The sequence below is a fragment of the Artemia sp. Qi Xiang Cuo genome, chromosome 20, assembly GCF_049724085.1.
Source record: "Artemia sp. Qi Xiang Cuo chromosome 20, ASM4972408v1, whole genome shotgun sequence".
NCBI classification, from domain to species: Eukaryota; Metazoa; Arthropoda; class Branchiopoda; order Anostraca; family Artemiidae; genus Artemia; species Artemia sp. Qi Xiang Cuo.
The window spans coordinates 5,265,869-5,277,351 of NC_142813.1; the positions used below are offsets into that span (position 1 = coordinate 5,265,869).

An 11,483-nucleotide genomic window follows, 5' to 3' on the forward strand; every position below is an offset into this window, starting at 1 on the left:
GAAGTACAGCTTGTCAGAACTAGCTTGAGCAGAGTACTTCCCGCCACCAATATCTGAAAACGAGTTTTGCCCGGCGATCAGTTGCCACATGGAATAGATTTCCGGCAGAGGTAATCCCGAAAACTCCTTCCCTTGACGCGTTCAAGAGAAGGTATAACAAGTACCTCAGTGTTAGAAAATGAGGTAACTACCAGGACTAGTGGCAAATCATCATCTGTGATGGAGCCGTGAAGATTATAATAAAAAAAAAACAAAAAAACGAATGGTTTTGTGTAAATTCGACAATTGGAAAAACACAAGAAAAAACCGACATGAAAAGGCACAAATCAGAAGCCAAAGAGTAAAGCGTCGACATGAGGCTCGATAGTCTGTCGACTCTGTGGTGCTGTTTTTCAAACATCGCTTCAGCTGCTGCTGCACCAAAGTAAAAAAAACAAAACAAGCAATAAAAAAAATTAACCAGGTATCAATGAAGTTAGCATTTCATCATTCAGAGCATTCAATAAAACAGTGAGTAATTCTTCAGCATCCTGTTGACGTCCCATTTCTTTAAAAGCATTAAAGGTCTGCATCAGGCTATACACTATAGATGGCTTAAATGGCAAGCCATGATTGAATTCAGCTGATGGCTGATACAAGATGAATATAAAAATGAATCCACCTAAACTATTGCAAAGAACATAAACGAAATAAGAATTAACAAAAATATTAAAAAAAAACAACACATCTCGATACTTCACCTTCGCAATTAAGCGGAAAGTCAACAATACTCCACGGCGCATGTGTAACCTATCCACAAGTTGGCATGTTGGCATGTGGACATATTTTCGACATGAGGTTCGACAGTCTGTCGACTTAGTAGTGCTGAATTCAAACGTGGTTTCAACTGCTGCTGCACTAAACTAAAAAAAAAGAAAAAAAGACAAGGAATAAGAAAAATTAACCAGGTATCAATGAAGTTAGCAGATTTTACCTTTTTTCAATTTTTTATGGCTGAAACATTTTTTGGTTAGTTACACTATTAAATTTTTTCTTTCTACTACTCTTTCCCTCTTGTACTCTTTTCTTTTTCTTTTTGTCAAAAATTGTGATATTGTTGATATTGTGATATTGTGATAATTGTGATATTGTGATATTGTGATATTGTGAAATTGTTCAATTTCAGGAATTACTGGTCCATAAATTATTGGGCCAAAAACTTGGTCAGTTAAGTAAGAATTACTGGGAAACATCCAGCATTCTTTTAACTACGAAAGGTCTAAAGGAAAGGATGTCAACAATAAAAACTGACGGTAATTATAGCTTTTTTTAGGAGCTTGTTTATTTCTAATTCTTGATTTAACAACCATTTATTACTCCTTTCGAAAAAGTGCATAATTACTAACTAGTAGCTGTTGACCTGTTGGCATAAAAACGCATACTCTCTTATAAGGATCGGAAAGCTACTGACTGACTCTGATTGTATAATGGAAAATAGTCGTTTCAGGTACCCGTTGCTTAAAGCTGCAAAGTTCTCTCAGATTAGTGATTGGCAGGGAGCTACTAACTTTACCACTTATATAAATATTAATAGTGGTATTAATATCATTGTGTTGATGATCAGATTAGCAGTTAAATAGGAAAGTTGTAATTATCATGTATAGCTTTGAGTCAACGGGTCTGAGTAGCCTGACCTCTACAAATCTAAGGCTGAACTTCATTCGATCTGATGCCCATGTTGAATTCTCGTCCTCTGTAAGAATTACTATGGGACGTGATCATCTCTTACAAGGTTGCGGCTACCGCAGCAACCCTGGTAGGAAATTATAATACCATCCGATCACGTCGCATAAAAAAATGTTAAGGGAATAGTTAAAGGACATGATAGGGGGAATATGTTAACAAAAATATTTTTGTATAATATACAACAAAAATATTGTATGGTAAGAGCAATTGCTCAATCTTCATCTTCAATCTTTAATCTTCATCAAGTGATTATTGTAGGTAAGAGCAATTGCTTATGGCAACTGAGATTCGAATCCTAGATAAGGCAAATATTGTATATATAACAAAAATATTTTGTATAACAAAAACATTTTTGCATATAAATATTTCCCAAAAATATTTTGGGAAGCTGTTGTAGTTTGTCTGCAACAATTTTGCAGCTTATCCGTTAACGTCTTGCAGCTTATTAACAAGTTTATCTTGCAGCTTATCCGCAGTTTGTCTAGCCGACAAATGAATGAATAGACGAAGAATAGACTGAGTGAATAGACGAGCCAATTTAAAGCAATAGATAATAGAAAGGGCTGCGTCGGATGATGACAAGTGGCGTATTAGGCGTGGAAAAAGCGCACTCGAAATTGTTAGAAAACAGTCCTTTCAGGCTGAATAAGCAACACACTAGCAATATCAGATGAAGACAGTGCAGGGATTATTGTGTTTATACACTAACGATGATTCGCTCTTTATAATAAGATTAAAGGTTGTTAGATAGTAAGGGATTCGAATCTAATGGGGACAGATTGTGATTTGTAAAACATTATATTCTTTTTTTATTCGTTTTCTCCAAATCACCGACGTGTTTGTCACATAAATTCGTTAAATTTGGTGTTCATTTTCTACCACTTTCAAATTTTATCAGTATATGCACATCTGATGACAGTGAAACAATGCAGCATTAAGATTCTCCCCTCTTCTATAATCCCCCTTGCTTAAGTAAAACAACATAAACGAGTTTTTGGGCACGGAATTTTTTTTTAAACAAATCCCATATTTTATGGGACTTGACGGTGCAGGTAAGAGCAATTGCTTGTGGCAACTAAGGTTCGAATCCTAGATAAGGCAAATTTTTTTCTTAGAAAACACTAAAAACTTTTGATCTTAGAGAAGACTAAAACAATAAATATAAGAAAATAACTTGTTTTCAAAATGGACTAAAACTAGAAAATAATTTATTTTTTGTTGAGAATCTGTGAATATTTATAAGAACGAAAGGTGCAAAGCGGATTCAACCGCACATAAATACATTTTTAAACTTGCTTTGCTCAACTTACCGACTTTTTTCATTTATGCATTTATAGCATTGATCAATTTGATTTCTTTTTTTGTGCAAAGCCAAATCGGTTTTGCGCCCCTCGTTTTCAAACATATTAATAGCTCTCCGAGAAAAACATTTGTTCTATTTTTAAGTCCATTTTAAAAACAAGTTTTTTTTAAATGTTTTTTTTTAATAAAATATTGTTTTGCGTATAAGTTAATGCCAAATATATGCTATTCTAAATCCAGTTAAATTATTCTTATTCCCGTTTTTGTCAGATGGCTCTTACTGGGAATGGGCCAATTTTAGGCTCGGTTCTAACTTTCTCCTAAAAGCGGCTGTGGGAACATAATGGCCACTTTCTGTAGCTGCTAGTGTTTTTATCATCTAATGTGGAAGTTCTTTGGGAATATTGGAACTGGGGTTTCAGACATGCTGATAATGGCGAAAATAGTGTTCAGATAATATTATTTTCATGCGTTAAGCGGTTTTCACATATAGATCCAGCTGGAATTCTATGCCTAAACATGGATGTCAGGTGAGGCTTAGCCATAGAAGTCTATTCAATTATTCATGTAAACATCACTTTAAATATAGATGGTGAATATAGTGATAGTAGCTTCCATACTGGTAGAATTCCAAGGCCTGTAGCTCTACACTCACAAACTGTATACTAGGATGTAATTTGTGCATTCAAGTACAAAATTTTATGCATGAACTTTTGCTGCCTGAAAATTAGATGTAAGTGCATACGCATGTAAAGGCAAGGACGTTTATCTACAAATGTATTTGAATGCCGCTTTAAACCGTTTCCTAATACGAAGTATTACTTACGAATTCTCTTTTCTGTGTGTTTCTGCTAGTTTCTGTCTAATTGATAATTTTGTATCTATTTTTTTTTATTATACTTACTATGTGTATTCATCTACCATTTATCTATTATGTTTCATTTCAGTAATTTTTTTTTCAGTGATTCGTTTAAAAAAAAATTCAGAAAGCCACTCTTTCTCTTTCGTACTGCCTTAATGTATATTATCTTATTTTTGTACTGATTTTATCTATATTTTTTGTTTTCGCACTACTATTTACTATAATTATTATAATTTGATAATTATTTTTGCTATTTCCAGATTCGGTTATTGTTTCCCGTTTAGTGGTGATATTTACAGCGGATCCGGCAACTTATGACATTGTTGATCTGCAACTTGAAGTTTTATCAAACTATATACAAAAGTAGGTTTCCTTTGTTTCATATTTTTTTTAGTTATATATCGTCATATTAGGACGTACCCAGGATTTTTTTCAGGGGGGGGGAGGTTTACAAAAAAAAATTGCAAAAAAAATTGGTTTATATTCGGTTTTTTTACGTTTTTGCGAGTCGGGAACACATTTCTGGGGGGGGGGGCTCAAATCCTATAACCCCCCCTGGATACGACCTTGACGTCATATGGCGTCACTTTTGGTTATTGGATTTAAGATAAGATATTTATTTCAAAAAATGACTATCACAAGCCCCGAAGGGCCGAATTTTTATTTCGGGGTCATATAATAAAAAAAGACATAGAAATATCACAGCAACTAAAAACCTGGATGAACAATGCCAAAAACAACAATATCAGAAAGGCAAAGACATTCATTAGTCTAAAAAAACAAAAAGTGTCAAATGTAAGAAAGTTAAAAAGGCTGAAACTAAAACAAAACCAAAAAAATTATATAAAAATATTGTTAAAAAGGTTTAAAAGAGAGTATATAAAAAGGGGAGGGAACGGATGAACCAAACGGACACCAGCATGGGTACCACCAGTAAAAAAAAAAAAAAAAAAAAACTAGTGGTTTATTTGATCAGTAATGAGGGGGACAAAAGTTTTTTCATATCTGGAGGTTAAACAACGGATGGGGGACAAAATAGGGATGGGTTCAGAAACAGTACGTGGCAGGTGGTGTCTGGATGGGGAGTGTCTATTGGGGAAAATGTTTTCCGTAGGAGGGTTTATTATTGTATTTGTTGCAAAACGGAGGCACAATCTTCCTCTCATGTGCTCAATAGTTTCCAGCTTGGACTTTTTTAGAAGGAGTGAATATGGTACCAAAGCTTCTTTAAAAATTATTCTTAGGGCTCTTTTTTACATAGATTCAATTTTATCTGATTCATCGCGGGATATGCCACGGTGTCAAACCGGACAAGCATACTCAAGATGTGGGCGGACAAAGGAAGCATAGATCCTTAAAGAATGGGATGGGGGGACGTTAAATTTATTCAAGAGCTTAAGGAGAGACATGGACGCATTAGCTCTACGGACAATATCTTTCACGTGGATGTCCCACTTTAAATTAGACCCCAAATTGTAACCCCAAGTAATTTAAAGGAAGACACAGAAATATCTGGGGGGATAGGGTCAAGGAAGGCGGGAATAGATTTCAAGAAATTTATCGTCATTATATTTGATTTAGTGGAATTTACTTTCATATTTAGGTTCTTAGCTTCATCCGAAATGTGGGTTAGAATTTCAAGGGGGTCACTTTTAACATTCCTGTGACATACTTCGAGGATCGACAAGTCATTCACGTAATTCCACCTTTGGGGGAAATCCTTACCAATATCGTTAATCATAACTAGAAATAAAAGTAGTCCCAATAAGGTGCCTTGAGGAATTCCACAATATATAGGGAGGGGTTAGAGAAAATATTTTTGTATTTTACAACTTAAGATCTATTTGAAAGAAACGATATAACAATATTTACTAACAGAGGATCAAGTTTAAAGTTAACCAGTAGTGAGCGAATTAGGGTGGTGTGGTCAACCAGGTCAAAAGCTTTTTGGAAATCAACTAAGACAAGGTTCAGCCAGACATTTGCTTTATCAAGGTTACTTACGATGGTATGCATTAAGTGCATAAGGTGATGGGTGGTGGAAGTTTTCTTTAAGTTACCAAACTGCCGGGTGTCAATACGCGGACAAATTTTATCCTTAAGCCAGTCACAAAGGAAACCTTCATAAAGTTTGGAAAAAACAGAAGTGAGTGTAATGTGGCGAATGTTGGCGAAAGTCAAACTGGTGCATTTTTTAGGGACAGGTGTTATAAAACCTTCTTTCCAACAGCTTGGGAATTTACCAAATTTTATGATGTGGTTGAAAATATTTGGTAAAGGCTCGGCAATTTTGTCCGAAAAGGCTTTAACTAAGTCAACTGGGATGTCCAAGGGTCAAATACTTGATTTTCTAAGCTTAAGAATTTTATTTATAACATCAGAGGGAGAAATAAAGGGGAAGGAAGTATTGGGAAGAATAGTTGGACTTGAGCCAGTGAAAGGGGGGAGACTTTGCACGATGGAAGCAAGGTACAAGTTCAGATCGTTGGCGGTCTTATTAGGGGGTTTAGTGAGATGAAAATTAATTTCGCAAGGACTTTCTCCGCATGTCTCTTTAATTTTCTGTACCATTGCTTGGGCTTGTTAGTATATAGATCTTTGACTTCACTATTATAATAATCAGAAGCTTCTTTTCTCAATTTTTTCTTTAGGAACTTCTTTAGACTATTGGCCTCACTAATACGACCTGCTTTGAAAAAATTTGATTTTTTTTCTTATAAGTTTTTGAAAAGACTCAGCAATATAAGCTTATCTGCAGAACACATTTTAAATTTGTTCTCAGATAAAGTGGATTCATAATCACTCTTCAATAGGTTATGGCGGGAAAGATTCATGCAGTCAACTTCTTTTGTGTTATACACCGAGGACCAATTTTTATTATTAATCCAATTGCAAACACGAAAAAGTCTCGGGTTCGTGAGAGGTTTATAGGTGGTTTCAGTTATAGAAAACGACTGTTTAACTTTAGCCAGTGGAGATAGGAAAATGCTAAAGTGGTAACTACCCCACAGAGGGGGCAAAGTGGAGAACGGGTTTGTAAAACATCGAAAGATTAGAGCAAATTAAATCAAGAGTGGTATTGCCTTTTGTAAAAGGGATATTAACGATATGTTTTAAATTAAAACCATTACATGTAGAATCAAGTCTTATATCGTTTGCGTCACCCATCAGGAAAATTCCTGCATTTGGGTATTTTGATAGTACAAAGTCAGCACTTGCAAGTAATTTTTCGATAAAATTTATTTTGTCAGCGGATCTCTGATTAGGGAGTAATAAAAACAACAAAGGACAATTAAATTAAAAGGACGCGGCAAGACTTTAGGTCGAACACACCCACATAACTTCATCAAAGGGAGTAAGACACGGAATTGGGATTTCATTTGGGTTTAAATCATTACGGACAAAGAACAGAATTCCACCACCTTTCTTACCCAGAGGGTGGTTTTCTGGTCTGAGTTTAATGAATTGAGAAAAATTGTTAACATGTGCAAATTTGAGCTTGAACTTAAGTAATAGCGATTACATCTAATCTATATATTTTAGAGAGGGTGTCTAATTCATTCAGTTTTTCAAAGTTAAGGCTTTCAGCGTTGCTCAACAAAAGTTTGGGGAATCGAAAGCGACTTGTGAATGTACCATTTTTACACTTTACTTTTTTACATCACAGATGGGGTCAGGGGTTCTAGTGGCATTCTTGACGGAGGCTAAAGTTGGATATTGAGAACAAGGGACAGCGGGATCAAATCCATCTTTTTCAAATACAATTGCATTTAATTGAGCAGTTACTAGCGAAGACTAAACAGCGGTAATTATTTAAAGTTTTAGAAACTCTGCATGGAGGTGTTAAAAGAGGATCGTTCTGCCTGCTTACTCTTAAACCAGAGTCATACTGGTAGGGTAGCCAGGGGGGATAAAGTGCAAGGGAAGGGAGAAAGGTTTCCTGGTGATCTGAGAATAAGTCAAGTTGGGAGTGTTTTTTAAATGGGGGGTCGGGGACAAGATGATGCTGAGGGAGGGAAGTACGGTGGGGGGTGTCTGAGAGGGGGGGGGGGTTGTTTCGGCAAATAACGGGTGGAGTCCAGAACCGGCCGGTAACTTCTTGGACGCACGCAGTCGAAAGGAGTCGAAAGGAAGTGGATTTTTGAGAAGAATATGAGTGTGGGGGGGTTTGGGGATGGTCCGAATTGAGTAAAGTGATTGTGGGGGTTGGACTGACTGGGTACGCGTAAGTACTTGGGGTGGAGGATTGTTTCGAGGGATGGATTCCTGTTGTATACTGCTTTGTATCGGGTATGCAGGGGGATAAGACTGAAAGTCGAATGGAACATGAACAAGGGGAGGGGGATGGGGGTCGTGAATACTGGCGGTGTCAATACAAAGACTTTTTGTTTTCGAAACTACGCTGCCACACTGGAGTTTCACGAGCAAAATTAAACCAACAATAAAAAAAATACCAAACGGAAAACATATCGGTATGTTCAAAATACACATATAAGAAGCATTACCTCACGAAATAGAATGACGACAAATACACAGAAACTTGTATTGTTTACAAAACTTGCAGAAACCACTATCAAAATGTTTGCAGATCACATTTTCCTTTCTGCTTATATTTATATTTATTTCACTTTTATCCTTCACTTTCGTAATTTTTTCAAAAATAATAAAAATGTCATCGTCTGGTAATGACTTCTCCATAACCTTTTTGTTTAGTTCATTATCACCTGATAATTTATGTAAAAACCGGAAGTCACTGGACTATTCACGAACTCAAGGGCGTCATCAGTAGTCATACTACACGTAGGTATTTGTATGCTCTCATAGGATACTCTGCAATTAATGCTGGATTTGCTGAAATCTGATAATTGATTCCCTAGTGTAGTAATAATTGCTTCGTTGTTTTTTAAGTCCTCTTGTAATTTGGTGATTTTTGATTTAAGGGTCACTTGATTGTTTTCTAGACTGCAGAGTTCATCTTCCATAAGGAGGCGTTGGGAATTATGAGAGTTGATATTTTCACTTAATTTTTTAATTTCAAGATCGCGTTCATGGAGTATATCGTTACCAATTTTTTGGTCATTGAGAAAAATATCAACTTGTTTTTTCAAATCTTCTATGGCTACTTCATGCTCTGAATTCTTCTCTAATTGGGAATTGTATTTAGCTCGGAGATCAGCCAGCTGTTTAATATGTTTAACACAGTCAACACAAGGGGGGGACTTGAAGTTTGATTTTTTGAAACTGATTTTGGGGTTGTAGGTTTTGTGGCAGACTTGGGTGTAGAGCGTGGTTTAGAGCCAGGGGGGAGATAAAGTGGTGTGACAGTTGAGTCGGGGTCCTTATTCAACGAACGGGGGGACTGGCCGTTTAAATAGAACCACTCACCACATTGTTTTCTCTCCTCAAAAGCAATGCCTGCACATTGCGGATGAAACCACTGTTGACACCGACTGCACTGCACTGTTCCACTGGCGGGACGAAGTCTCCACTCACGGTATGTGTATTTCATGGGCCTTGACATGATAGCGAAACAATAAATCCAGTTAATATAGCTCGAAACTGGTCAATGACTGAAACTTGGATTATAATAACTTCCAAAAACGGGTTTCAAAAATTTAACCCAACATAGGTGTTAACAGGTCAAATGCCAGAAAGTGACTGAAAGATCACTTCTGTCTAGGCTAGGTTTCAATGTATGTGCACTTTGATTTATTCCAAGTGGCTTCTGTTTTGACGCCACTAAGGGAAAGGAGTTGTTACCTTCCTGTGTAGCTTCAACTGCTCTGTTCTTCTCCCTTTGAAGACAACTCTAATGCAAGTACAGGAAAGTTGTTTTTTTTTTTTGTGTCACCATTTTTGTAAGTTTTAATGATGTGTGGTTAGGAATCTAGATCTGATAGTGCTCATCATTTTTGTAAGTGCAATTAGCAAGTTCTTGACAACGCTGTCAGGAAAAGTCAGGAATTATGTGCAGTTAGGAAGCTAGATCTGATAGTGCTCATCATGTTTTTCTTTTCTCTCTCGGTACCTTATTCTCTTTCACATTCTAAGTTCAAACTTCTTATCTAGGTCGAAAAACAGAAAATACTGCTGATGGCATCATTGATTATAAAAATTAGGTGATATATCCTTTGGAACACAAAATTTTCATTGTTCCCGCCTACATTCGTTTTCAGCAACCAATTTCGCCCTTGATAAATTCCTCAAACCTTCTTTAGCTCGTTGAAGCCTATGTTAGAATTTCGATGGCTGGGTCCCTGACTATCTGCACTTCTCCAGTCCCGGTGATCCAGCCATCGTCATGTGTTTCTTGGTCGACTTCTATTGTGCCTCCTTTGGGGGCGCCAATCACACAATGTATTTGGTAGTCAATCCTCTTTCATAGGAAGGACGTGACCAAAGTACGCCCATCTCTAATATTTTACAACTGTAGGAACTAATGGCTGACCGGTTCGCCGGTAAATATCCAAGTTATCGACCTTTTCCTGTCACAATATGCACAAAAGAAAATCGATATGCACAATATTGGTAGGCGCTAGTACAATACATGCACATGTACAATCGATATGCACCTGTACGATACTCACAATATTGATATCAAAATCGATTTGCACATGTTTTTAAAGGTCAATAAAGATTACCCAATAGTAGGTAGAAGCATTCCCTCTCAATACAGAATTCATAGTTACATCCATATCTGTATCATTTTACTGTTTTAGAGAAATTTTTTACACCATAAACTTATTCCTTTCTTTTTTTCTAGTCTGTTTGAAGTATGCACTTTTGCCAAAGATTTCAAAGAATATCCAGGATTGAGGAAAGGAGACATGGAAATTATGAAAGCGTTCTTGAACTAGTTTTTTAGTCCTCGTCTTGATTGACGTCATTCACCCTGTCAGCAGCACGGCCAGTTTTTACAGGAAAGCCAATCATAGGAGTCGGAAAACTTGAAAGCTATCCAGTTATATTAACTGTCCAATCATAGCCACCTGTTCAAAAATGATCCATCTTTAAACAATGTTGCTGGCAGGGTAAATTACATCACCATAGACTTTACCATAGAACACACAAGGTTTTGAGATGTAATTCAACCTAACTTGTTAAAATTCCAGTCAGCCTAGTCAACATTTTGTTATGTTTTCCTTTTCAATAAATATTTTAAATTTATTCAATTCTGCCGATATAGTTATTGCAGTCGGTGAGTATTTTATACAATGGAATATATCTCAATTATTTATAAATCTAAATTATTTTAAAGCCAGCACATCAAAATAATTTATAGAAAATGGCCGCAAATTGACAGTGGCGACTGGAAAGGCATTATGTGACTTCCACACCGTCACGTTTTGCCACACCGAGGTTTATAGCTTACGCTTAAAAGCAATAATAGAATAATAAAATTAAGGATATCAAAAAAGGATAAGGAAAACTATAACAATAAAGATGAAGATAACAGTAAAAAACCAATAACAAATATAATTATTTCGCAGTTTTAGATTAGTATTCGGTGAACAGGAAAAGAGCTGACACCTTTTGAATTACTGTAGTGAAATTGATGATTGACAACACTGGTTTTAAAGGTAAAATGATAGAG

At 36.2% G+C, this 11,483-nt stretch overlaps 1 protein-coding gene across 1 annotated transcript in view; it reads left to right on the plus strand.

Moving 5' to 3' along the window:
- The window catches only part of BHD (folliculin), a 47,966-nt gene extending 36,916 nt beyond the window's left edge, over nt 1-11,050 (plus strand). The window contains exons 7-9 of the mRNA XM_089105947.1: nt 1,166-1,292; nt 4,150-4,252; nt 10,653-11,050. Coding sequence (XP_088962073.1) covers nt 1,166-1,292; nt 4,150-4,252; nt 10,653-10,746 — 324 coding nt within the window. The 3' untranslated portion in view covers nt 10,747-11,050. The remainder of the gene's footprint in view (nt 1-1,165; nt 1,293-4,149; nt 4,253-10,652) is intronic.
- Nucleotides 11,051-11,483: the final 433 nt, after the last annotated feature.